Below are 27,410 nucleotides of genomic sequence, written 5' to 3'. Positions count from 1 at the left end.
GTCTCATGCGTTTGAAGAATTGCTTGATGTTATCACTAGAGCTGTCGAGCGATTATCTATTGAGTGGCCAGAAGATAGGCAGGGCGCTCGTTCGAAAAGCAAGCTCGACGAACGTTTCCTGCCATCTCGTGCACAGCCTCAGTGCAGAAGCCTTCCGTTTTTCCCCGATCTCCACACCGAGGTGTCGAGATCGTGGGGGGAAACCAGTGTCATATCGAGTGTATACTGCACAAACATCACACTATTCATCCATTCACAATTATAAAGAGCATGGTTATGGGGAGATGCCGAGGGTGGAAGAGACGCTCGCGAGCTATCTCTCTCCAGCAACGGCATCTTCTCTGAAGGCTCCTGCACTTCCATCCAAGCCAGTAAAAGTTACTTCTTCCCTGGTTCATAAAGCTTATGCCGCCGCCGGTCAAGCTGCAGCGTGTTTACATACAATGTCCATAATGCAGGCTTACCAGGCTGAGTTATTGGGTGATTCTGAGGATGGCGGGGGTATTAGTGCTGATACGGTGTCTGAACTGCGTAGAGCCACAGATTTGTCTCTCAGGGCCACCAAGGAGACGGCTAAATCCATCGGCCGCTCTATGGCAGCCCTGGTGGCCACTGAGAGGCATCTGTGGCTCGACTTAAGTGACATAAAGGACAAAGAAAAACATGTTCTTTTAGATGCACCAGTATCCACGCAAGGGTTATTTGGAGACGCAGTTAATAGTGCTGTAGCGAAGTCACAAGAAGCTTCAAAACAGGCAGCTGCACTTCAGAAACTTCTCCCCCGCCGTTCTTTCATTGAGGTTGCTGAGCGGGAGCAGCCTCACTCATCTAAAAAGAGCGCTGAGCACCCTGCCACTCAGAAACAGAGCGTTTCCTCCCGTGCTCCCCCACAAAAATTTCGGGGACACGGAGGGCGCTCTCAAACCCAGCAGTCTTCGAGGGGTAAAACGGATCTGCGGACCGTTATTACCGCCAAGAAGGCTGCTGGGAAAAAGTCCTGATGTCTGAGGGCTCAGGACAAATGAGGGTAGTCCCCCCGAAGCAGAGCGGTTAACACCTCTTTTCACGGTGCCCGTCTCTCTTCGGTGCCCTCAGGGGACCGTTCTGCCAACCCTGCCGCCTCCGGTGTTACAGGGCGCAGCGGTCTCCGGCGAGCACATATCTCAAGGTCCACCCGGAAACGTAGTGGCCTCGGGATGCCCGCCCCCTCTGAGGAGGGTGCTAGAGCAGTCTGTTCGGTCGTTCCCTGCCGGTGCGCCGTTACAGGGCGACGAACCGACTACTCAACAGCAGGAGAAAAATACGGTGCCGTCTCTTTTCGGTGCCCTCAGGGGACCGTTCTGCCAACCCTGCCGCCTCCAGTGTTACAGGGCGCAGCGGTCTCCGGCGAGCACATATCTCAAGGTCCACCCGGAAACGTAGTGGCCTCGGGATGCCCGCCCCCTCTGAGGAGGGTGCTAGAGCGGTCTGTTCGGTCGTTCCCTGCCGGTGCGCCGTTACAGGGCGACGAACCGACTACTCAACAGCAACACAATCCAGAAACCAGTCTAGAGAGGCTGGTACCTCTAGTAGAATCTTTGACAGCGTGGAAGCTACTGTCAAATGTTTCTCGTTGGGTCCTGCAGACCGTGGCAAAAGGGTATCAGATACAATTCTAGAAACGCCCAACTCGGTTTATGGGGGTCCTGCCCACAGTGGTGGGCCCCGAGCAGTGTCTGGTTATGGAACAGGAAGTAAACACTCTGTTAGAGAAAGGGGCCATAGAATATGTACCTCCCTCCGACAGGGAAACCGGGTTTTACAGCCGGTACTTCATAGTTCCAAAGAAGGACGGGGGATTGCGTCCCATTTTAGATCTTCGAGTTGTGAACGAGTCATTCATTCAGCTCAAGTTCAAAATGTTAACATTGAGACAAATCGTGTCACAGATCAGGTCCGAGGACTGGTTTGTCACGATAGACCTCAAGGACGCATATTTCCATATTTCCATCCGTCCTTGTCATTGGAAGTTCCTGAGGTTTGCTTTCGGGGGCAAAGCATACCAATATCGAGTTCTTCCATTCGGCCTGGCTTTATCACCCCGCACTTTCACCAAATGCGTGGATGCAGCTCTGGCGCCTCGGCGCCTCCAGGGTATTCGCATCATGAACTACATCGACGATTGGTTGATTTTAGCTCAGTCGCATCAGTTGGCGGTTCAACATCGAGATGTTGTTCTCGCCCACATGAAAGAGCTGGGGTTACGGCTGAACGCCAAGAAGAGTGTGCTTTCTCCACTTCAGAGGACCACTTTTTTAGGCGTGGTTTGGGATTCAGTGTCGATGCAGGTGCGCCTGTCACCGCCACGTGTAGATTCCATCCTTGCAGCTGTGAAAAGTGTAAAGCTAGGCCAGCTACTCACTGTCAAACAGTTCCAGAGACTTTTGGGTCTCATGGCAGCAGCTTCCAACGGGATACCTTTTGGACTACTGCACATGAGGCCCCTGCAGTGGTGGCTCAGGACCAGAGGGTTTTCCCCGAGGGGCAACCCATTTCGCACAATCAAGGTCACGCGGCGATGCCTACGTGCCTTGGTTATGTGGAAGAAACCTTGGTCCCTGTCCCAGGGCCCAGTGCTGGGAGCTCCTTGTCGTCGCAAACTGCTAACGACGGATGCTTCCCTCACGGGTTGGGGAGCGATCCTGAGGGTCGCTCATCTCAAGGTCTGTGGGAAGACCATCATTGTTCCTGGCATTCTATAGCCTAGAGATGTTAGCTGTCTTCCGGGCTCTGAGGAGCTTTATCACAGGTCTCAGGGGACACCATGTGTTAGTACATACGGACAACCCACCAAGGGGGTTTGCGCTCGCGCCCATTATCCAATCTGGCACGCCATATCCTCTTGTGGTCCCAGGGGAAGTTGCTGTCACTCAGGGCAGCCTACCTCCCCGGGGTTCAGAATATAGGAGCAGACACTCTGTCGAGACAGCGGCCGAGGCCCGGGGAATGGAAGCTCCACCCCGAGGTGGTGGAGCTGATATGGAGGGACTTTGGTCTCCCTCACGCATCCAGCTCCTCTGGGACTGGATGCTATGGTACAGACGTGGCCGAGGCTACGTCTGTACGCTTTTCCCCCAGTGGCTCTGCTCCCGGGAGTTCTGGAGAGAGTTCGCAGGGACCGGGTTTGCCTGCTTCTTATAGCCCCGCGCTGCCGGGCAGAGTATGGTTTCCCGATCTTGTGTCCCTCCTCGACGGGCATCCTCTGGAGCTTCCTGTCAGGAGGGGCCTTCTGTCCCAAGCAGGGGGCTCAATATTTCACCCCCGCCAGAACTGTGGAACCTGTGGGCTTGGCTTCTGAGGGGGCCCAGCTCAGAGAGTCAGGTCTCTCAACTGAGGTTGCTGAGACCATTCTACAGTCCAGAGCTCCCTCCACGAGGAAATTTTATGCCCTGAAGTGGAGAGTATTCACTTCTTTGTGTAGTGACCGTCGGTTGGATCCAGTCAACTGCCCAATTGGTACAGTTCTGGAGTTCCTGCAGGACCGGTTCACTGCAGGTCTAACCCCGTCCACTTTAAAGGTTTATGTGGCGGCCATAGGTGCTTACCACATTCCTTTGGGTGGAATGTCTGTGGGGAAAGACCCTTTGGTATCTCGTTTCCCTCGTGGCACTTGGAGGTCCTCCTCCCTTTCGAAATCGGACCAGGAGGCGAATAATTTGCTTTGCCCTGTTCGGGCGTTAGACGCATATGTCCACAGAGCTGCCCTGTGGCGTAAGAGTGATCAATTGTTTGTTCGCTTTGGGCCCCCTAACAAAGGAGGTCCAGTGTCTAAGCAAAGGATGAGCAAGTGGGTGGTTGAGGCTATCTCACTTGCTTATGAGGCGGCTGGACAGCCTTCTCCTTTGGCTGTCCGGTCGCACTCTACTAGGAGTATGGCGGCCTCTAAGGCCCTTATATCAGGAGTATCTTTACAGGACGTTTGTGATGCGGCAGGCTGGTCCTTACCGCACACCTTCGTCAGGTTCTACTCTTTAGACCTAGACTCTACTCCAGGGTCTCAGGTTTTGTCTTCCTAGTGCTGCGCAATTGATTTCACACAGGACAGACATTTGTAGCTATGGTGGCGTTGGTATAGACGTTCCCCATAGCGTCAATTCAACGCAACGCGAGTTCCCTTGAAAGGGAACGCCTCGGTTACGACTGTAACCTCGGTTCCCTGAAGAGGGAACGAGCGTTGCGTCACCTTGCCATATCTCCTTCATGCCTGTCAGCACGACTTCAGACTCTACGAAGCTTTCGTTTTCTGTTTCGGGCCGGCTTTTATAGCTTCCTGGTACGTGACGTCACCCGCCTCTGACGTTCCGCCACACCATTGGACTGATTTTACATGTGCTTCAAGACGTCATCACGCAAAGCGTTCCCCATAGCGTCAATTCGACGCAACGCTCGTTCCCTCTTCAGGGAACCGAGGTTACAGTCGTAACCGAGGCGTTTTTCCTGTTGATTAGTCTTCCCCACGTGTGTCTTGTTATCTTGTTTAGCTTGTTTGCCCCTGTGTATATATACCCTTGTGTTTTAGTTTTTTGACAGTTGTCTTCATTGCATGTTTGCGTGAAGCTGTCGTGGTCCCAGTCTTGGATTTTTGTTCCTGTTTCTTTTCTGTATTTCATTTTTCATTTCAATTCTGGATTATCTTTGTCTGTGTTTGTAATGAACTATGCTGCAATTGGATTCTTGTCCCTTCGCATCCGTCACAAAACTACTCAATTTATACTTATTCATTTTACGATCTCTTTATGAACTTTTTGAAGCCCTTAAGTCATATTGAAAAAAATTAAGTGGTCAATAAATCCCGGCTCATTTTCAAGTTATTTAAATTTGATTGGGCTCAAGGGAGGCAATAGCGCTCTCGCCCTCTGAAGCATTATCTGCACTAAGTCAATGGGCCCTATCGTACACCCGGCGCAATGTGCCGCGCAAGTGTTCTCAGCTAGTTTCAGCCTGACACAGTTATCATTTTCACATTGTTGAAATAGCAAATGCATTTGCGCCCATGGGCGTGCTGGTTTGAAAACGAGGCGTGTTCAGGCGCCAGAGAGAATAGAGGGCACCTTCCATCACAAAAACTGACAGTTTTATTGCTTTATGGCCCTCAAAGCCCCGCCCCCTTTGACCGTGGGAATTTCCCACGCTAGCTCCTCCCACTTATGGGCTGTACAGTACACCGTGGGAATTTCCCACGCTAGCTCCTCCCACTTATGGGCTGTACATACACCGTGGGAAAATCGGATTTGTGTCACGCCTCCTTAGGGGTTGAACATCTGAAGCGTGGGAAAATTTCCCACGCTCAGTAGTTCTAAACAGTGTAAATTAAAACTTTTAAAGAAATGTACAATAAAGACATAGCCAGAGTGTGAGATCAGTGTTTTTATTAAAGAAGACAGATGTACATTCATCACTTTCAAAACATCAATGAAATAAGTTAAAAATTGCATTTTTCTCTAAAAGAGATATTAAAAAATGAGTTAGTGTTATTTAAAGATGTTAAAACATTAAAACAAGTTAAGAGTTTTTTTAATTTACAAAAAAGATTGATTTGTAAGCATTTAACTTTCAGACAGTATTTGTAAAACTTTTACATAAAACACAAACTAGTTTAAAAAGTGTTACGTTTTTACATACCCAGTTGTTAAAGACTCGGAGTTTAAAGATATATAAGTGGTTCGTTGTAGTGGAGCAAAGTGTAGAGCGTCCATTCAGTCCACAGGTCAGACAGAAATAAAGCAGTCTGAGGCCTACAGAGAGACACACACAAACCCCGCCCCTAGCCCCGCCCCAACAGATGTCACCGTGGGAAATTCCCACACCCCCCTTCAAGCTCCCAAATAGAAAACACGTCCGGTCAGCTCAGTAGCCAGACTTAAATGACCAAAGAAAACCGATGCAACGGCCCGGAGAGACCACACCCCCTAACACGCCCCTCTCAAAGCTCATAGGTTGTGTAAAATTAAGACACACCTCTCAAATGTCATTGGATGATACAAATGACATCACTCATAGGAATCCCCCTACCACAGCATCACAGTTAAGAGTTTAAAAAGCAGCGGAAACTTCAAGTGAAATACTATTTGTTTTATCTATCGTTTTTATACCGTTTTTATGTAAACCACTTTAAACATCCATATGAAATGTGGTAAATAGTCACGGTTTCCAATATTTAATTGTCACAAAATTATTCTATAATTTTAAAAGTAGGCTATAGTCTCCTAGAGTTTTTAAGGCTCGCGCACTTATCATACTACACACACACACACACACACACACACACACACACACACACAGACACACACACACACACACACAGAGCGCCGCTATGTCTACCGAGGTGTTATGGGGCATATGGTAGCATCCTGCATATTTAATTTTTTCTCTTTTTGACGGAATTGTGTGAATTAGTTTTATTGCAGAGCTTATTTGAAGAGATGGGTCAAATTCGACATGTTTTTTCTAGTCATACAAATCAGGTATCAGACTCCATACCACATGCAGAGATGAAGGGTTTCTTTGAAAATTAAGCGGGGAAAAAGGTGTTTTTAAAACGCATCGTATCGCAATCTTTAAAAGCAGTCATTTGAGTATTTCATTTGAGTACCCAACCGACGAAGGAGACACACCATCGAGCCAGCGCAATGTCTACAAATCATCATTATGGAGCAGAAGGAGACGAAGGCTCTTTTGATTCCGAATTAGTGGAAATTCTTAACGATTTATGTGAGTTTTTTTATCATAAATCATAACCTACAAAATTGAAAAGATATCTCAATAAATGCTTTTATTTTCAGATGATACATCATTCCCCGAAGGTGTCGCGCCAGGTGATTTTTTTCAAGGTACGAGGATATATTTTTGTCATGTCTTTTTTAAATATTTACTATTTAATATTTGTTTTAAAGAAAAAACTACTTTCAACAGAAATCACAGACGACGCACCGGCTCATAGCTCCACCCAACCGCCGGACCCAGCCAATCAAATTTACGAAGACGTCACGCCCAATTCAACCCCTACAGCTGTGGTCTGTGCGGACACAGAGAGTACCGAAAGTCAAACCTCACGTCCAGTCGAAGAGGAGAATTCTCCCCGTTCGAGCCCGTCTTTGGATGAGGGAAACACCGGATCGATTAACATCATTGACGCTTCACACAGAGGGGTGAAACGTCTTCGGGAAATTTATGGAGAAGAATTAATCTATCCGGAGAGAGGTAAGGGAAAAAGAAAACTATTTGGTCTAATCTTTTATATTTTTTTATTCGTTGAATTTTTTTAATTAACTGAATATTGTTTTTAGAAGAAAACAGTACATCTGTTACATCGACAACTGGAGGAAAGAAACGATTCGAGAAATATTCTCCCGAGAGTCCGAATACGGATGAATACGGTAAGATTTCTTGTTTCATTAGACTATATTTTATCTATATTAAATAATTCATATAATATATATTTTTTTTTTTTTTTTTTTTTTTTTCTTTAGAAGAAATCACCTCTTCTCCAGAAAGAGGGGCCGAGGTGTTTTTGGCTTCTCAGCAATCGGTACTGGAGAGCATCAATTCGGAACGGGACTTATCAGAAAACAGTGATGAAGACGACCGGAGGTTTAGTCCTCTGTACAATCCTGCAGATCTCCGTGGATTGAGTTATGCCACTTTACGGAGTGCAAACAGAAGCTTCCAACGTGTTATCGAAATCGCCACACTACCTCTCACTTACCATCAGACAGCGGATATAGTTTCAGGAGCGCAGAGCGGTATTACGGACCTTCTACATAGAGTCATTGATACACAGAATCAACACACCGCCGATTTAAGAAGTGCGGTGGAATTTTTCGGTGTTTGCCAAGACCGTGTGTTGGAAGAAAACAGACAGTTGCGCAACACGGTCTTATCACTTCAGCAAAACCTTTTGGAGGTGAGGAATGATCATTCATTGTTAATTACTGTACTGTCCCTAATATCTGAAAGATTACATATTATTCAGAGACAATCGAGGGACAGGCCTACATAAAATGATGATTGACTAGTTTTTTAAAAAACATTTCACTGTTATTGTTTTAAAATCGTTTGGCTGTTATTGTTTTTTATCTAACTGTGTGAGATTTTGTATTTGTGTTTCAGTTTTTAAAATCTATTTCTCTGTTATTGTTTTTTATCTAGAGGTGTGTGTATGGGTGATTATGTTTTACTAATACCCTACATTTTATGATGTATACCTATTAAAAACATTGTGATGTATATTTAATGGCATCCTTCTGTTTCACACAATTTTAAAAATAAAAAACATATCAAAATGTTTCCTAAAAGACAGAGAACCGACTCAGAGTGTGATGATATAACTCGCTCAAGATCGAGAGGTACGTCTGAGAATAACGAGAGACTGAATATTTTAATACGTCAACAGTTAAGAGGTCTAAATAGTAGTGTTTTGTCTAATACGGAGAGATTGGATAATATTATAATCGACCAGCATCGCTGGATAGACCCGACCGGGGATGATGGAGATGAGAGCGCACAGACAGGTGGTACACTAGGGACATCTCAAACGCGGCCTACGGAGTTAAGTCGTGCGGAGATAGATTCTCTGATGACTGATGGTGGTGTTGTTCGGGGTTTCACGATAACACCACGACCGCGTTTTAACGGTGTAGAGCTACAGAGATCGTTAGATCTCAGACAAATACAGACCACCGATTTTGTAGAATATAATTCACGCCTCCATAATATCCTAAACGAGGTGGTTGACCTTTCACATCAGCTGGCGGGCGAGACGGGGTTCATAAACATAGCGCTTGCAGGAGAAAGTTTGCCGGGGTCAGTAAATGCAGTATTAACACCTGATAACAACCACGATGCTTCATTATTCATAAATCAGATTGAGCAAGTTGCTCAGAGTAATGCTGATGTGGCTAGTGACTCGACCCTAGCATTACAAATCTCAATTGTGAGAGATAAAACAGGAGGGGGAAGAAGAAAGATCAATCACCTAGCTATCAGCGAGAGTATCAGTAGGAATAAAATGCATTTATTTAGCCCCATTAATATCGATAATGAAATGTGTTTGAGCTACTGTCTAGCATATTTCCTCAATCCAGATTTCACAGATCAAGAGTTACACACACCTGCGATGGAGATTCACACGGGATGTGGTTTTATGGCACACGAGCAGATAGCTCTCCATAATTTGTCGGTTTTCGAAAATAAATTAGACATAAAAATTGTAGTTTTTTATAGAGACTGTTCTGGCAAGGTGGTTGTGTACAAAAACACAGACGAATTACACCCAAAGACAGTCCATCTATTTCTGCACGAAGGACATTTTCATCTAATAAAAAATTTAACCGGATTTATTGGAAGCTCGTACGTGTGTGAATACTGCTTCAAGGGGCATAAAGACAGAAAAACACACGAATGTCAGTTTGTTTGCAAAATATGTATGACATCTGCGTGTCGCACGTATGCGAGCAGAACAAGACAGTGTGCAGAATGTCTAAGATTCTGTAAAAACAACTTCTGTTACGAAACACATAAAAAATCACAAACCCTCGGCGAGAGATCTCAGTGTGAATCTGTGAGATTCTGCTCAAAATGCCATGCCGTTTATAGAACGCCCTCTGGTGGTGAAAAAATAAAACCTCACAAATGCTCTCCAGAGTATTGTCTACATTGTTGTGAGATTTTGACGAGCGACGGTGGTCACGAATGTTACATTCAGCCTCTAAAACCTGAAGGCAAAGACAAAAATTACATTTATTATGATTTTGAAACATTCGTTCAAGATGGGAGACACATAGCAAATTATGTTTGTGCAATGACACAGACAGGTGAGACGTTTGAAGCTGCGGGGGTAGATTGTGTGGCTCGTTTGATTAAACACTTCAGACGCCCAAAATATACAGGATACACGTTTATTGCACATAACTCGTCCGGTTTTGATGCATATTTACTCCTTAATTATCTTGTCGGGGAGGGCTTGACGCCAAAAGTTATTATGCAGGGATGTAGAATTCTATACATGTATGATACTGTGTTTAAACAACGTTTCATCGACTCATGGCAATTTATCCCCTTTAAACTAACTAACATACCCAAGGCCCTTAACTTAGATACACAGGAGAAGGGTTATTTTCCGCACCTTTTCAATAAACCAGAAAATGGAGAATATATCGGTCCCTATCCTGCAAAAGAGTTTTACGGTTATGAGACAATGAGTGAAGCCGAGCGTGTCAGATTTGACACTTGGTACGCAGATGTATCGAATGATATCTTTGACTTCAAAAAGGAGATCGCTTTTTACTGTAGGAATGATGTAATTATTCTACGAAAAGCCTGCAAATGTTACAGAGACGAATTTATAAATTTCACAAATATCGATCCGTTCAAATCCATCACATTACCAGGTGTGTGTATGAAAACTTTCAAAACAAATTTTCTCTCGCGCGACACACTGGCTCTAACACACAGCCACGCCTATATTAATCAACACAAGACGTTTTCAAACGTATCTATCCAATGGCTTGAGTATGTCAAATTGAGTCAAAACGTGGAGATAGAACATGCAGTAAACATTGGCGAACGTGCGGTGGGGCCATATCACCTAGATGGTTATTATGAGGATGATAATGGGACAAAGATAGCCTTGGAATTCCTAGGGTGCTTTTTTCACGGTCACGACTGCAGATTTAAGGCAGAAGAAATTCAACCTTTATCGAAAGTGTGTTTTGGGGATCTCAGAAGGCAGTCGGATGCAAAACTAGAAACCCTGCGAAAAGTTTATGGATTGCGCGTTATTGTTATGTGGGAATGCAAATGGGAGGGGCTGAAACAGACAGACCGTGATGTCATGCGGTTCATGTCATCTTACGAAACACACGAGAGGCTGAGAGCTCGAGATGCTCTATACGGCGGTAGAACCAATGCGTACAAGTTGTATCACAAAACAGCTGAAAATGAGAGAATCGACTATTATGATTTCACATCGTTATACCCTTTCGTCCAGGCTACTAAAACGTATCCTATAGGTCATCCTAAAATTATATTCAAGGACTTTGAAGCGATAGAGAACTACTTTGGGCTAATAAAGGCCGAAGTTCTTCCTCCGCGGGGATTGTATCATCCAGTACTGCCTTACAGGTGTGCTGGTAAGCTAATGTTTCCTCTATATAAGACTTGTGCAGAGAATCAGATTCAGGATACACAATGCTGCCATACAGAGGCTGAGAGATGTATTACAGGCACATGGGTGACCGTTGAACTCCAGAAAGCTATTCAACACGGGTATTGCGTAATCAAAATACATGAAGTCTGGCATTTCCCAGACACGTCCGATACATTATTCACCGAATATGTTAAAACATTCCTTAAACTGAAACAGGAAGCGTCGGGGTATCCGTCCGATGTAGTGACAGAGACAGAAAAACAATCTTACGTAGCTGATTACCTGGATAAGGAAGGGATCCAGTTAGATCCGTCTAAAATAATAAAAAATCCAGCAAAAAGATCCATTGCTAAGCTCATCTTGAATACACTTTGGGGTAGGTTTTGTCTGAGATCTCACCTTGCACACAGTGAACTCCTGGCAGACCCAGAAGAGTTCACTCAGCATCTCTTTAACCACGCCCATGTAATACATCATTTCTCTTTCGTATCTGATTCAGTGGCTTTGATTCAGTCGAGTAGTGCACCGCAAGACCCATCTCCCACGCGGGATGTAAATCTTTTGGTAGGCGCTTTCACGACTTGTTACGGGCGACTCGAGTTGTATAATCTTCTAGATAAATTACGGGAGAGAGTGATTTATGCCGACACAGACAGCGTGATTTTTGTATCAAAAACCGGTGATTGGATTCCTGAGACAGGATCTTATCTCGGTCAGCTGACGAGCGAGTTAGATTCTGGTCAGCATATAATCCAATTCGTTTCCTCGGGTCCTAAATCTTATGCATTTAAGACATCCGATGGTCGTTCATGTCTCAAAGCTAAAGGCATCACGTTAACAGCAGAGAATGGTGAAATAGTTACGCTACAGAGTCTGACCGATCTTGTGCGAGGTTATGTCGAAAGAGGTGTCAGATTACACCTGTCCGCAAAAACAAACACCATCACACGGAATAAGAGGAGATTCACATTACACAACAGGTCAAATGTGAAAAAATTTTCCGTGGTGTATGATAAGCGGGTACTCCAACCAGATTATACTACATTACCTTACGGATTCTAGTAATATATTTTAAAAATGTGTGAAACAGATGTGTTTGACTGCAGACTGCAACATCCTTTTTCGGCAATCGTAGCCGGTCCAAGTGGTTCTGGGAAGACTTTTTTTGTGAAGAATCTAATGTATAATTCAGAGAAAATGTCCTCTGTCAAGTTTGACAATTTTGTCTATGTGTATACATCCTGGCAGCCAATGTATGATGAAATGTTACATGCTTTTGATATTAAATTCATTGAAGGTATACCAAAGAATTCCGCCATCAAGAATTACATCCAAGATGGCGGAAATTACATCCAAGATGGCGCCGCGGATGGCTGCCTCGGTGTTGAGCTCTCCAGTTGTTACACTGTTTTTGTTAGTTTGTCCTGTTTTATGTTTGTCATACGCTATCAGTTATACCAGGGACGAACTGCTGAACATTCGGCAGTGCACACCAACTGATCACCAACCAGTTTTTGATTCTTCTGGCGTTTTGCGGAACATTGTCGTCGGTTGCGCCGCTGCACTGTGGAAACAGTATAAGGCGCGCAGGCGTGGGAAGCGAGCCGGCACACTCGTTAAGCTCAGGCAGCGCGGATTCAGAACGGCGCTGCCTAGCATCCATCTGGCGAATGTCCGCTCTCTCCCTAACAAAATGGACGAACTACTTCTGCTCTCACGCAAAAACAGGGACTTTGCCAACTCTGCTGCTCTTTGTTTCACGGAAACCTGGCTGAGCGAAGCCATTCCGGACAGCGCGTTACATCTACCGGACTTTCAGCTGTTCAGAGCGGATCGCGATATGGAGTCAACGGGTAAGGCGCGCGGTGGTGGGACGTGCTTTTACATCAACAGAGGGTGGTGTACTGATGTAACTGTGTTAAGGAAGATGTGCTGTCCTGATGTGGAAGTGCTTTTCCTTAACTGTAAGCCGTTCTACTCGCCGCGGGAGTTTTCCTCGCTCGTTCTCATCAGTGTTTACATTCCACCGCAAGCACACGTGAGTACGGCGCTGCAACAGCTGGCTGATCTGATCACAGAAACAGAACAACAACACCCGGACTCTGTTCTTATCATTCTCGGAGACTTTAATCAGGCAAAACTCACACGTGAGCTGCCTAAATTCAAACAGCACATTACATGCCCCACCAGAGACAATAATATTTTGGACCATTGCTACACCACAACAAAGGATGCATATCGCTCCGTCGCCAGAGCAGCTCTAGGACTTTCCGATCACTGCCTGGTTCATCTTCTACCAACTTACAGGCAAAAACTTAAAACTGCTAAGCCAGTAATAAGGACTGTAAAGAGATGGACCAACGACACAGAGCAGGTCTTACAAGCCTGTTTTGAATGCACTGACTGGAGTGTTTTTGAAGCTGCTGCCAGCGATCTGGACGAGCTCACAGAGACTGTAACATCATACATCAGTTTCTGTGAGGATTTATGCATCCCTACCAGGACTTACTTATCATTCAACAATGATAAACCATGGTTCACACCAAAACTCAGACAGCTTCGTCAGGTCAAAGAAGATGCCTACAGGAGTGGGGATAGGATCTTGTATAATCAGGCCAGGAACACATTGACAAAGGAGATTGAAGTGGCTAAGAAGAGCTATGCCAAAAAGCTGGAAAACCAGTTTTCCTCCAACGACCCTGCATCAGTGTGGAAAGGCCTGAAAGACATTACCAACTACAAGACACCATCCCCCAGCATCGACAGCAACAAGCATCTTGCGAACGAGCTGAATGTCTTTTACTGTAGATTTGAGACCCCCGATCAGACACCCCATACCCGCCCTGACCATCTCTCTACACAGCCATCAACACCTCCAGCCATCCCCCTCCCCTCCCCCCCTGCACTTCAGATCAGTGAGGATAATGTGCGTCAGATCTTCAGGAAACAGAAGAGAAGGAAAGCACCAGGCCCAGACGGTGTTTCACCAGCCTGTCTGAAAACCTGCTCTGACCAGCTGGCCTCTATCTTCTCACTGATCTTCAACAGATCACTGGAGCAGTGCAAAGTCCCTTTCTGCTTTAAACGCTCCACCATCATCCCAATCCCGAAGAAACCAAAGATCACAGGACTCAATGACTACAGACCTGTTGCCTTAACATCTGTGGCCATGAAGTCATTCGAAAGACTGGTGTTAGCATATCTGAAGGACATCACTGGACCCTTGCTGGACCCCCTGCAGTTTGCCTACAGAGCAAACCGGTCTGTGGATGATGTGGTCAATATGGGACTGCATTACACCCTACAACATCTGGACAAACCAGGGACCTATGCAAGGATTCTGTTCGTGGACTTTAGTTCTGCCTTCAACACCATCGTCCCATCACTGCTCCAGACCAAACTGACCCAGCTCTCTGTCCCTAGCTCCATCTGTCAATGGATCACCAGCTTTCTGACAGACAGACAACAGCTAGTCAGAATGGGCAAAATCACGTCCGACAGCCGCACCATCAGCACCGGTGCTCCACAGGGATGTGTTCTCTCACCACTGCTCTTCTCCCTGTACACAAATGACTGCACCTCTAAAGACACCTCTGTCAAGCTCCTGAAGTTTGCAGACGACACTACTGTTATCGGACTCATCCGGAACGGTGACGAGTCTGCGTACAGACAGGAGGTGGAGCAGCTGGCTCTTTGGTGCAGTTATAACAACCTGGAGCTGAACACGCTCAAAACAGTGGAGATGATCGTGGACTTCAGGAGAAACCCCCCTGCACTCCCTTCACTCACCATCATGGACAGCACTGTGACTGCAGTAGAGTCATTCAGGTTCCTGGGCACCACCATCTCTCAGGATCTGAAGTGGGACACTCACATAGACTCTATTGTGAAGAAAGCCCAACAGAGACTGTACTTCCTGCGTCAGCTGAGGAAATTCAACCTGCCACAGGAGCTGCTCGTACAGTTCTACTCAGCTGTCATCCAGTCCATCCTCTGCACTTCCATCACCGTCTGGTTCGGATCTGCTACCAAAACCGACCTCCGTAGACTACAGCGGATAGTTCGGACTGCTGAGCGAATCACTGGCACTACCCTTCCCACACTCAAAGTACTGCACTCATCCAGAGTGAGTAAAAGGGCTCGCAAAATCACTCTGGACCCGTCACACCCAGCACACTTTCTGTTTGAACTGTTACCGTCTGGTCGACGCTACAGAGCACCGAGCACAAAAACAACCAGACACAGGAAAAGTTTCTTTCCCCAGGCCATCTACCTCATGAACACTTAAATGTTCCCCTACTGTGGAACAAACATGTGCAATACTTCCCTCAGACATTTCATTATAGCACCTTATAACTTTATATATATTTATAATTTATAATCTTTTTATTTTATTTTTTCTATATATTTTTTTTTTTTTATTTTTTTATTTTATTTTTTTTTTTTATTTTTTTTTTATTTTTTTTTTTTTTTTTTTATTTTTTTTTTTTTTTTATACCTGTTACTTGTCACTTGTCTTGTCACTTGTATTGTATGTGTACTGGAAGCTACTGTCACCAAGACAAATTCCTCGTATGCGCAAGCATACTTGGCAATAAAGCTCTTTCTGATTCTGATTCTGATTCTGATTCTGATTCTGAAATTGGATGACGAATCATTATTTCCTCCTGGCAAAACATCTATACTCATCATGGATGATGTTATGAGTCAAGCTGCTTCTAACGCTGAAGTCGAGAAGATTTTTACACAATACATACATCACATGAAGATTAGCTGTTTGCTATTAATACAGAATCTGTTTTTCCAGGGTAAATCTACCAGAACAATCGGGTTAAATACAAATTATTTAATTATATTTAAAAATCCTCGAGATAAACAACAAATAGGCGTTTTAGGTCGTCAAATGTTTCCGGGTAATACACAATTTTTTATCGAAGCGTATCAAGATGCAACCGAACGGCCTTACAGCTATTTTTTGATCGATTATAAACCACAGACACCAGAAAAATACCGACTCAGAACGGATTTACTGTCAGACTACCCGGTGGTGTATGTCCCGAGGTGAAAATGAGCACAAGGCTTTCCAGAAATCTCTATCTCTTAAAGTTATTATACAAGAGCTCACCCAAGCAGAGACGTGTTATTCTGCATTCAGCCCCCGATGAGCTAATATTAGCTCTATGTGAACTGGCTCTCAATATTCTGCATGGCAAGGTCCCTCTAACTGCGAAACAGCACGGGGCTTTAAAAAGAATGAAAAACGAGATAAAGTACGTTGCAAATAAAAATATTAATATCACCAGGAAGAGACGTATGATTAATCAAAAGGGCGGTTTTCTGCTTCCCCTACTCAGCGTAGCACTTCCCTTTATAACTAGCCTCATAACTAGAAACTGAATCTGAAGAGAAAAATGCAACACACCGAGAAATTGTATCTAGTGCCAAAACAACAGTTGGATAGACTAAGAATTGCACCGGTTCGTGAGAATATTCATGCGTTTGTGGAGAATGATTTGGATTCATCTATTAGAGATATATTACAGAGGCATGATTTGAACACTTACGAAAAATCCAAGCTCTACACTAATGTTTTACAACGATTCTTAAATGTGGTAAAACACGGTGATATGGAAAGTAACAGTCTAACTCTTACATTACCGGAACATGCGACACCTAGCCCCTCCCACACCCCCGAGGTTAGTATTGATGACGCCAGTGATGACCCAATCTTCTCAGAAGTTTTAAACAACGTTCCTCAGAGAAGCTTGAAAAATGTAAAATATATTATGGATAAAATGTCCAAAGCCAAACACTTGTCTTCATGGACTGTTGATGGAGAATTTGTCTATAAAGGGGGAATCATTCCCGGATCCCATATATTTGATCTGGTAAAGAGCGTAACGTCATCACAGATGTTGCATGACAATCGACGCCCTACAGGATGGTATGAGTTTCTGGATGCATTTGTAACATTAAATATTCCTCATTCGACTGTAACCAATCATAATGTAAGACGGATGCTTGAATCACTTAAAAGGAAAACACACGTGGATGACTTTGGTACTACAGCTAGTAAGTCTTTGAAAAAACGTCACACACACACACACCCACGCGCCTCTGATGAAAACCTATTTAACATCCCAAGCGTAGATACAGAACAATGGATGAATTTTTAACAACTATATGTAATGGTTGTTATGTTTGTTTTTTTACAAAATATTATCATGTGTGAGATTTTCATTATGTGTATTTGTGTTTTAGTTTTTAATCTATCCATGTTATTGCACAACATATTGTATATAACGTCCATGTATGTTGTGTTATTGTTTTGATGTCAAATAAAAGAAAAAAACGAAATTATCCACCTGATTACGAGTCATTTATTCATTACATATTCTTTATTTATTCGTTACAGAGGAATTAATAAGACTGGAACATTTTACCAGACTGTACACACTGGATACATTTTAATCTTTTACTATCACAGACTATGGGTTTTATTTTTTTCACAAAAAGAGACACCATAACATCATTTCTTAATAGATTATCGTTATGGTAAAATTTCATTATATCTTCATACTTAACACCTCGTGAAATATGATACAGAAAAAAGACACAATGCTCCCCGCAGGTGACAGATGTAAAATCTTGGACTTGTCTGGTAGAATGATGAACTTGTGTAGAATTGTTTTTTAGAAAGTAAAGAATAGATGGAGGGAAAAAATCTGAATCCGGAGGATTCCCGAAACTGTCAAAAAAACATCCGACCCCGTTTCGACCTATGTACACTGCTAACCAATGGCGGCCTGGTTCGTCCGATCGATCCGTATTACAAATTAATAGAGCTGGAAGATCTATCAACGGTTCTTTGGGGAGATGATCGCTAGCGTATACTCCTAAAAAATTAACATTACATGTAATGTTGTCCATAATTCCAGTTAGCTCCACAGTGTTCATTTCAAGTCGTTTAGTAGTGTTCTGCCAACACCTGTCTCCTATTTGATATTTCAAGAAGAGAATCATACGTAGCGTAAATCAAAATGTTTACTGTGTTTTGTAGAGGCTCTCTAAAACGCGCTTCTAACCTAATATTTCCTGATCTAATCAGCGACACATGCTGCTAGCAGTCTTCATCTGGAGAAAGGTTATAGGCAAACAACGTGTAGCCGTTGAGAAAATCCTCCCTATCTATGGCCAGTGACTGATTCTTCAAATGCCTCCCCGTGGCGGTAACCAGTTGATAATACTCTCTCACGGCATTTCCTAAATTAAACTCTGGTTGAAAGGGGCGTGTCCCAATATGAAGCCCGTCTGAGGTGAGATTTAAATATTCAAGATTAAAATGTTTGAACGCAAATGGTTTTTTTTCGAAGGAGCCAGTAAAAGCATCGTTATCCGTCATTGCTATAACGATGGATTTTGGTAAAGTGCCTAGGAAGAGGTTTTCATGATTTGAGACGCGAGATCCAGCGGGAATACTAAAATTCTTGACACAGACTCTATCGAAACCATACTTGGCTGTGGCCGACAGTAAAGCTTGAGCATGACCCAAACGCACCGAAGGGGAGACAGACACTCTTTTGATAAAGAGAGAAGCAGAGATTATTTTTAGTTTATAATCGATCGCGTCCCCGCGCATAAGGCAGAAGGTGTCTTTCGCTCTAGTTAAACGAATACGAATATCTACACCGTTCAAAAGTAATTTCGGCTGAAAAAATATATCGCTGTGTATAGGGGCTAATAACTCCACAACATTGCTCCCATCTGTAAACGCAGCCCTTTTTGTTAAACCTGCATTTGCACCTGCCGGGTCTGTGGCATCCATATGGCCAGCGGTATCTTTGTAAAACAGTCCAGCTGAAAAGTTATTCTCTAGGGTATCTTTTCCATAATTAATAAGCATTTCAATCAAACACCTGTACGGATACGTGTTGGAGGATTGTGACACTAGTCGATCTCCTAGCGAGACATCCACCTGCGAGAAAATCGTAGCCCCGGGGTAGTTTATGAGCGAAACGGGAGCGCCTGGCGGTAGGTCATCTCCGCTTGGCAGAGTTATTTTAACCCGAGTGTATAGCAATGTGTTATTCAGATCTGTGTAATCTTCACCAGTCCCCGCGATGTAAAATTCAATCGGAGAAGAATCATTAATCGCTGACACTGGAGGGATCTCCACATAAGTGTTTTTCTCAATAGCTGTTTGAGTTAAAGGCAGGGTAAAAATATCCAATTCTGATTTGATACATTCGTCTGACATGGCATGAATCAACGACATGGTTTAGAAGATAGTGTTGGTTCGTCTTTTCAAACTTGTAGATCTTTTCACACGCTTCGTGCGGCTTCTTGCTCTGCTTTTTACAACTGGGCGTTTCTTAGTGACGCGTCTAGTCTTCTTTATACCGTGACCACGCCCCCTCCTCATACGGGTCCCCGGTGGTCTTAAGCCTCTACGCATGACCATAAGACCGTGACCCCTCTGTCCCTGATCACTGTTATCATTATTAAATGACTTTGACAAGGCACTGGTAACTACATCACTTACTATATTTTTTGCCGCAGCTTTTATGTGCGGCTTTGCTATACTGAAACCCCTTCTTAGAAACGGTATCGCTGTAAGAAAGCCTGTCCTAGGAACTAATGTTTGTTTATTGTTTCCTACACGTTCCTTTATTAGCGACGCACTCCGGTAGAAGATGACGGTGAATCATTGTTTATGCTGGTGGTTTCGTTCTGTGTAAATGCGTTCATGCAATACATGTAAGTGGATATATATATCTATACCTTATTAGTATGTGACGTGCATGTGATTGGTAATTTCTTATGTTTATATTGCTTGGATTTGAACGTTTATTTCGGCCGTAATCTGCCGAACTAATCTGATGAGTCATCACCAGACACGCAAGTGTTTTTCTCCCACACAGCGCGAGTGTTTGTTTACAGCTGTGTACTACTGTATTTTCGTTAACTTCCTTGTGATTAATACTGACATTTAAGTGGAATATATTTTATGTTTGTTTATTTTCTGAATGGAATTAATGCAAGGAGACATGTATATTCAACGAATATTATTGTAAATTATTTCTCTTTATTTCTTTCTGTAGACCATATACAAGCACAGATGCATAACTCAGATGCATATACAAGATCAATAAACGCCTTATTATCAAGAATCTCTTCTCCACTCCTGATTCTCTGATCGGAATCTGATCCATATTTGGCCGCCTCAACCAGCTAACTTTCAATTGTAGTGGTACTTCGCTACATTAATATGGTCCTTCGAGCCGGATTGAGTGCAAGATCAAACCAGTATGGATTCAGCAGAAAGTGACACATTAGAGACAATGGACAGACCTCGCCGCAGGACTAATCTGCCTTCTCACCTGGACGATTATGAGGTTGGCTATCGGCCCGCTGAGGACCATCCTCCTAAAGCTTCTTCCCACTGTCCCAGTCAACCAAGAAGCGGCTCGAGGAAAACGTCTCGTAGTGGCGTAAGCTCTCATTCCAGGTCAAGTAGGCGCTCTATTACCTCCACTGGCGTTTATCTTCCACCAGAACTCTCTAGTGTCCAGACTGCTATGTTGGAGGAGAAGATTAAACAGAGGCAGTTAGAAAGTCTCCGCCAGCAGGTCGTGGAGGACTCATTGGCAGATGTGGAATATCAGCGGCTACAGGTACAAGCTAAACAAGCCCAGCGTGTTCAAGAGGAAGCTCTCACAGCTAAGGAGGCCTTATCCAAGCATCTAGAAAGACAGCGTAAGCTGCAACAAGCAGAGACTGAGTTTGAGGTAGCGAAGCTCGTATCCTCCATGCTTATTAAAGACTCTGGTCAAACAACTCCTGTGCCTCCAGGCTCACCAGATAGGCTTTCACCTCCACTTCAGTTTGTACATATTAGTCCAGCCTTAAGCCCATCTCATCAATCACCCTCTCTCCAGCAGCCCTCTGCTCAGTCACCAGCTGTGACCTCAACCATACAAATTTGTTCAGCAGAACAGATTATTCCTGATGATTCGTGGGTGGCTCAGCCAGCAGTTAGACCACCCGAATCCGGGAGTGCACCACACGCAGTGCTCAACATGTTACCACAAGCTGTCTCCTCACCCGTCTCCAATGTATCTCAGACTACCCCTATAACTGCACCAGCTCGTACTGTGTTGTCAACATCGAATATGGTACCCCAACCACATTCAAGAGCCACAGTCATGTCCACTGCTGCACACCCCTTGAGTAAAAGCATGCCGGCAGTGTCACATCAACCTACAACAGCAACAATGCCATATGCTGTGCTGCAGACAGCCATTCCTCCTGTGACAACGCGCACACGTCTGCTGCAGCCTCCAGTTACCAGCTATCAGGTTTCATCCGTGCCACCTCCTGGCCCTAACCGTGCTCAACCACCTTCATTCTTGCCCTTTCAGCATGATGGTCATTCAGCATACCCTGGTACAGAGCTACTGTTTGCATCAGCCTATGGCATCCCACAACCCAAGCTGCCGGTGTTCGAAAGTGGTAATGAGAGTGACTTCGCCTTATTAAAGTTAGCACTGGACAATTTGTTGAGCAATCACAACCATCTCAGTGAGCAGTACAAGTATCATGTCTTGCTTAGCCATTTGAAACTTCCCAGTGCTCAGCAGCTGGCTAAGGCCTATATGTACCATCCGTGTCCTTATTCAGCTGCACTACAGGCTCTCCAAGACAAGTATGGCCAGCCAAGACAGCTCGTCCAGTCAGAGTTGGGCGCTATCATGAGTACTCCACCACTGAGAATGGGTGATGCTAACGCTTTTGACTCTTTTGCATTATCCGTTCAATCATTGGTAGGCATGCTGAGGACTCTTGAGGGCCAGAACGGTTACGAGCTCATGTGTGGTTCTCACGTGGATCGTCTCTTAAGTAAATTACCATCTGCTTATCGTGATGGGTTTGTTGAATACTGCCTAAGCAGGGGTATTCTCCAGATGGGTACTGACAAGACCTATACACTTCCTGATTTGGCCACCTGGCTAGAGATCAAGTCTCAAGCGAAACGCATCTCCAGTCGAGCTGCAACCTTGTTCCAGAGTGACTCGCCCAAGTCCTATGGTAAGGCAACGACATTCACTCGTTCCAGAGAGCGACCTACACCAGTTCTTCTGGCCAATGAGAGTGGAATAAGGCCCCCTCAATCTGCTGACCCGAAACCCAGTTCAAAACCAAAGCCATATTGTCCCCATTGTGACAACAGGGACCATTACCTCAACTATTGTGACCAGTTCAAGAAATTAACAACTTCTCAAATTGTCACTTGGATTAAGGAGGGAAAACGCTGCTGGAGATGTGGTCGTTCACATGCAGTAGAGGCCTGTAACCTCAAGCGTCCTTGTAAGGTCTGTAAAGAGTTACATCTCACAATTCTACATGACTCAATTAATGACACCTCCAGGGCTGTACTCATGGTAAGCCTGCCACCTACCAGGATCTACCTTGACAGACCTAACCGTTCTCCAAAGGTTATGTTGAAAGTGGTCAAAGTCCTTCTCCACAATGGTCGACACACTATGGAAACCCATGCGGTCCTCGACGACGGATCAGAGAGAACAATAGTGCTCCAGCCAGTGCTACAGCAGCTTCAGCTAACCGGCACTCCGGAATTGCTTCCCCTACAGACAATTCAGCAGTCTCACACTGAACTTGACGGGTCATCGATATCCTTTGAGATTTCTTCAGTATCCAAGCCCATGACAAAGTTCACTATACGTAATGCATTCACTGCGACTGGTTTGTGTCTAGCGGAGCACACCTACCCAGTATCTGCTCTGCAGAATGCCTATCGACACCTAAAGGATCTGCCGCTGCCTCCTGTGGACAGAGTAAAGCCATTGCTCCTTATAGGGTCAGATAATCCCCACCTCCTAACACCAATCCAGCCCATACGCAAAGGCCCAATTGGGGGACCCATTGCTGTCTGTACACAACTCGGATGGTCTCTCCAGGGCCCGATGAGTCCAATGCAACCATCACGAGGGAATCAGCAGTGTCTTCACATCATGACAGTTCCAACCCGTGATGATCTCATCCACCATGTAGAAAGGCTCTGGCAGGTTGATACTCTCCCTTATAACGAGAAAATGATCACCAGGTCCAAGCAGGATCGAGAGGCTTACGCCCTGCTGCAAAATGCCACAATCCGGGTCAACGTGGATGGTGTTCAACGTTACGCTACACCATTGCTGAGACGAACGTCAATGAGTTTACTCCATGTAGGAACAGAGACTGTGCTTCCCAGTTTGCGTAGCACTGAGCGCAGGCTGGTACGGGATCCTGAGAGGGCCAAAGCTTACTGCAATGAGATCCAGAAGCTGGAGGCGGCTGGCTATGTGGCTAAGATCACTCCAGAAGAAGCCAACAAAAGTGCAGAGTCTTGGTACATCCCGCACCATATGGTGCATCACAACAGTAAAGACAGGATAGTCTTTAACTGTTCCTTTAAACATCAGGGACAATCCTTGAACGATCAACTGCTGCCCGGGCCGACTTTGGGACCTTCCTTACTGGGTGTCCTCCTTAGATTCCGCCAACACACTGTTGCCATCAGTGGGGACATCAAAGGTATGTTCCATCAGGTACGCTTGCTGCCTAGGGACAGGTCAGTGCTGCGGTTCCTTTGGAGGGACATGCGTCGGGACGTGGAACCTGATATATATGAATGGCAGGTACTTCCGTTTGGCACTACCTGCAGCCCATGTTGTGCTATTTATGCCCTCCAAAATCATGCCCAAGGACACAAAGATGACATGGCTGACCTAGTCAACATAGTAGAACATTCCTTTTACGTTGACAACTGCCTTCATAGTACACCAACTGCAAATGAAGCAAAAGAAATTGTGGATGGACTGCGCCAGCTGCTCGCTGATGGAGGCTTTGAGATAAGGCAATGGGCAAGTAATGTACCATCTGTGATCCAACACCTTCCCACAGATGCCAAGTCCGCTAATAGTGAGCGCTGGTTGGCACAAAAAAGCACTGACCTCCAAGAACCCACTCTTGGGCTACGGTGGAACTGTATCAATGACACCCTGGGGTATAATTTACGCTCTACGGAGACCGCTGCTCCTACCATGAGGAATATGTATAGGACATTGGCAAGTCAATATGACCCTTTGGGGTTCATCCTCCCATTTACCACCAGGGCCAAGGTTCTCGTTCAAGACCTTTGGAAGAATAACCTCGGTTGGGACGACCCCATTGAACCTCTGCATCTGAGAGAACAGTGGCTTGCCTGGGTAGGAGAACTCCCAACTCTCCTTCAGTTGCAGTTCCCTCGTACATACACCTCGGACTCCAATGACAACAGTTCTGTCATCCGAGAACTTCATGTCTTCAGTGACGCATCGGAAAGAGCTTATGGTTCGGTTGCATACTTGCGTACCACAGACAGTCAAGGACAAGTCACTGTAACTTTTGTCTTGGCCAGGTCTAGAGTAGCACCGAGGAAATGTCTGTCCATGCCTCGTTTGGAGCTGAGTGCTGCGCTGACTGGTGCCCAGTTGGCCAAGGTGATCCAAACAGAGTTGACCATTCCTATTCACAAGGTTACTTTCTGGTCTGACTCCACCACTGTGTTATACTGGCTGACATCGGAGTCTTGCCGCTACAAGGTGTTTGTCGGAACACGTGTAGCAGAAATACAGACCCTCACTGATATGGCTGAATGGAGGTATGTTGAGTCTGTTAACAACCCTGCTGACCACATCACACGAGGTCTTACACTAACCGAGTTGGCAGGTCCTCATAAGTGGAGCTCAGGACCATCCTTCCTGAACCAGTCAGTTGATCAGTGGCCATCCACACCTAAAACTGAAAAGGAGCCAGATTTCAGTGAATTAAAGAAGGCTGCCTTTATTGGCACTGTTTCCGTGCCTAATAGTTCCCTTCCTGATCCAAGCCAGTTCCACACATGGCAAGAGCTTGTCCAGGCTACTGTTAGATCCCTGCATGGGGCGGCTGGCACAGACAACGACACTCTTGTCGTGGCTTCTGATTATATTGAAGCAGAGAGGCTCCTCCTGGCACAGGCCCAAAGTGATTCATTCCCAATCGAAGTCAGGGCTTTAAAGGCTGGACAGTCAGTTCCAGCCGACAGTCGTTTGAGCTCTCTTGCCCCCGAGTATGATGGGCACACTGGTCTCATTAGAGTGGGTGGAAGGCTACGTCGTGCGGGTGACCTTGACCTGGATACTATTCATCCAATTGTGTTAGACCCTGGCCATCCCATCACCAAGCTGCTAATTAAGGAGACCGATCAGCGACTTCTTCACCCCGGCTCGGAAAGGGTCCTAGCTGAACTGCGTCGTCAGTACTGGGTACTTCGAGGCCGAGAAGCAATTCGTAAACAGCAGCGCAACTGTCAAGACTGTCAGCGGTGGCGTGCTAAGCCTCAAACCCCACGATTGGCTGATCTACCACCCTGCAGGCTGAACCTGTATAAGCCACCTTTCCATTCTACTGGTGTAGACTGCTTCGGCCCATTTGCAGTCAAAGTTGGTCGCCGCCAAGAGAAAAGATGGGGGATTATCTACAAATGTATGACGACACGGTGTGTACATCTGGATCTATTAGAGCATTTGGACACTGACGCATTCCTGCTCTCTCTGCGTCGATTCATAGCACGAAGAGGCAAGCCCATGGAACTGCTTTGTGATAATGGCACTAATTTCGTCGGAGGTAATCGAGAACTACAAGAGACCTTCACTGCCATGTCTCCAAAGCTCCAAGAGCTGCTGGCTGGGCAGAAAATCCGGTTCCGCCATAATCCACCAAGTGCTCCTCACTTCGGGGGAACCTGGGAGCGTGAGGTAAAATCAGTCAAGACAGCGCTGCGGGTAATCCTGCGAGAGCAGTCAGTCCCAGAACCAGTACTACAAACCCTTCTAGTGGAAGTTGAAAGCATCTTAAATGCCAAGCCGCTCGGCTATGTATCCTCAGATGTCGCAGACTTGGATCCGGTGACTCCGAACTTGCTTCTTATGGGTCGCCGTGATGCCTCTCTACCTCAGGTCCTGTACGACTCTAACAACTTGCTAGGAAGACGGAGATGGCGACACAGTCAGGTGCTGGCTGACTGTTTCTGGACTGCCTTCATTCGCCATTACCTCCCAGGCTTGCAAGGTCGTCACAAGTGGAGGACGGATGGCAAAGAACTGACAGTGGGTCAAGTAGTGCTTATTGTCGATCCCCAACTTCCACGGGCGCTCTGGCCCGTCGGCACTGTGATGGAGACCCTGGCTGGGGCTGATGGTAGAATCCGTATCGCCAAAGTCAAGGTTAAAGAGAAAACCTACACCCGTCCAGTTGTCCGACTGATCCCTCTTCCTCATCTTGAGGACTGTGACACAGACACTGCAGACAGACTTTCCTAGAGTGTTTAATTATCTTGACAGATAATTGGGGCGGCTGTGTAAGAAAGCCTGTCCTAGGAACTAATGTTTGTTTATTGTTTCCTACACGTTCCTTTATTAGCGACGCACTCCGGTAGAAGATGACGGTGAATCATTGTTTATGCTGGTGGTTTCGTTCTGTGTAAATGCGTTCATGCAATACATGTAAGTGGATATATATATCTATACCTTATTAGTATGTGACGTGCATGTGATTGGTAATTTCTTATGTTTATATTGCTTGGATTTGAACGTTTATTTCGGCCGTAATCTGCCGAACTAATCTGATGAGTCATCACCAGACACGCAAGTGTTTTTCTCCCACACAGCGCGAGTGTTTGTTTACAGCTGTGTACTACTGTATTTTCGTTAACTTCCTTGTGATTAATACTGACATTTAAGTGGAATATATTTTATGTTTGTTTATTTTCTGAATGGAATTAATGCAAGGAGACATGTATATTCAACGAATATTATTGTAAATTATTTCTCTTTATTTCTTTCTGTAGACCATATACAAGCACAGATGCATAACTCAGATGCATATACAAGATCAATAAACGCCTTATTATCAAGAATCTCTTCTCCACTCCTGATTCTCTGATCGGAATCTGATCCATATTTGGCCGCCTCAACCAGCTAACTTTCAATTGTAGTGGTACTTCGCTACAATCGCCATACGATATAATCCACGAAATAGACCCCCGATCCCTGATGCAAAGACGGCCCCATACATTACACCGCTTCCGGCATAGCCCGGCATCCCATGTCCTGTTTGCGCCTGATAATATGAAATATAACGC

The 27,410-nt window shown here is 45.2% G+C and overlaps 3 protein-coding genes across 8 annotated transcripts; all 3 read left to right on the top strand.

The window, feature by feature from the left end:
* The first annotated feature begins 6,319 nt into the window (after positions 1-6,319).
* Positions 6,320-12,918, top strand: LOC309477223 (uncharacterized protein). Of its 6 annotated transcripts, none has more exons than XM_082140401.1 (5): positions 6,320-6,750; positions 6,822-6,869; positions 6,952-7,239; positions 7,329-7,415; positions 7,509-12,918. In XM_082140401.1, the coding sequence occupies exons 1-5, from the start codon at positions 6,669-6,671 to the stop codon at positions 8,036-8,038; spliced, it is 1,035 nt and encodes a 344-aa protein (XP_081996527.1). In that variant the 5' UTR covers positions 6,320-6,668; the 3' UTR covers positions 8,039-12,918. The 6 variants fall into 6 exon arrangements, with proteins under 6 accessions (XP_081996527.1, XP_081996526.1, XP_081996525.1 ...); XM_082140400.1 differs by having other exon boundaries at positions 6,323-6,750; positions 7,326-7,415; XM_082140397.1 differs by having other exon boundaries at positions 6,642-6,750; positions 7,326-7,415.
* A 6,907-nt stretch (positions 12,919-19,825) lies between these two features.
* Positions 19,826-21,805, top strand: LOC309477558 (uncharacterized protein; the record flags this gene model as incomplete). Its single annotated transcript, XM_082140832.1, has 3 exons — positions 19,826-19,942; positions 20,287-21,697; positions 21,798-21,805. Exons 2-3 carry the CDS (start codon positions 20,494-20,496, stop codon positions 21,803-21,805), a joined length of 1,212 nt encoding a protein of 403 aa, XP_081996958.1. The 5' UTR covers positions 19,826-19,942; positions 20,287-20,493.
* LOC309477666 (uncharacterized protein) lies at positions 21,693-27,148 on the top strand. Its single transcript, XM_082140984.1, has 2 exons — positions 21,693-26,772; positions 27,117-27,148. The coding sequence occupies exon 1, from the start codon at positions 21,841-21,843 to the stop codon at positions 26,587-26,589; it is 4,749 nt and encodes a 1,582-aa protein (XP_081997110.1). The 5' UTR covers positions 21,693-21,840; the 3' UTR covers positions 26,590-26,772; positions 27,117-27,148.
* The last annotated feature ends 262 nt before the right edge of the window (positions 27,149-27,410 follow it).

This window comes from Leuciscus leuciscus (assembly GCF_965113295.1).
Source record: "Leuciscus leuciscus genome assembly, chromosome: 16".
In the NCBI taxonomy this organism is placed as follows: domain Eukaryota; kingdom Metazoa; phylum Chordata; class Actinopteri; order Cypriniformes; family Leuciscidae; genus Leuciscus; species Leuciscus leuciscus.
This window is presented reverse-complemented; position numbering and strand designations above follow the sequence as displayed.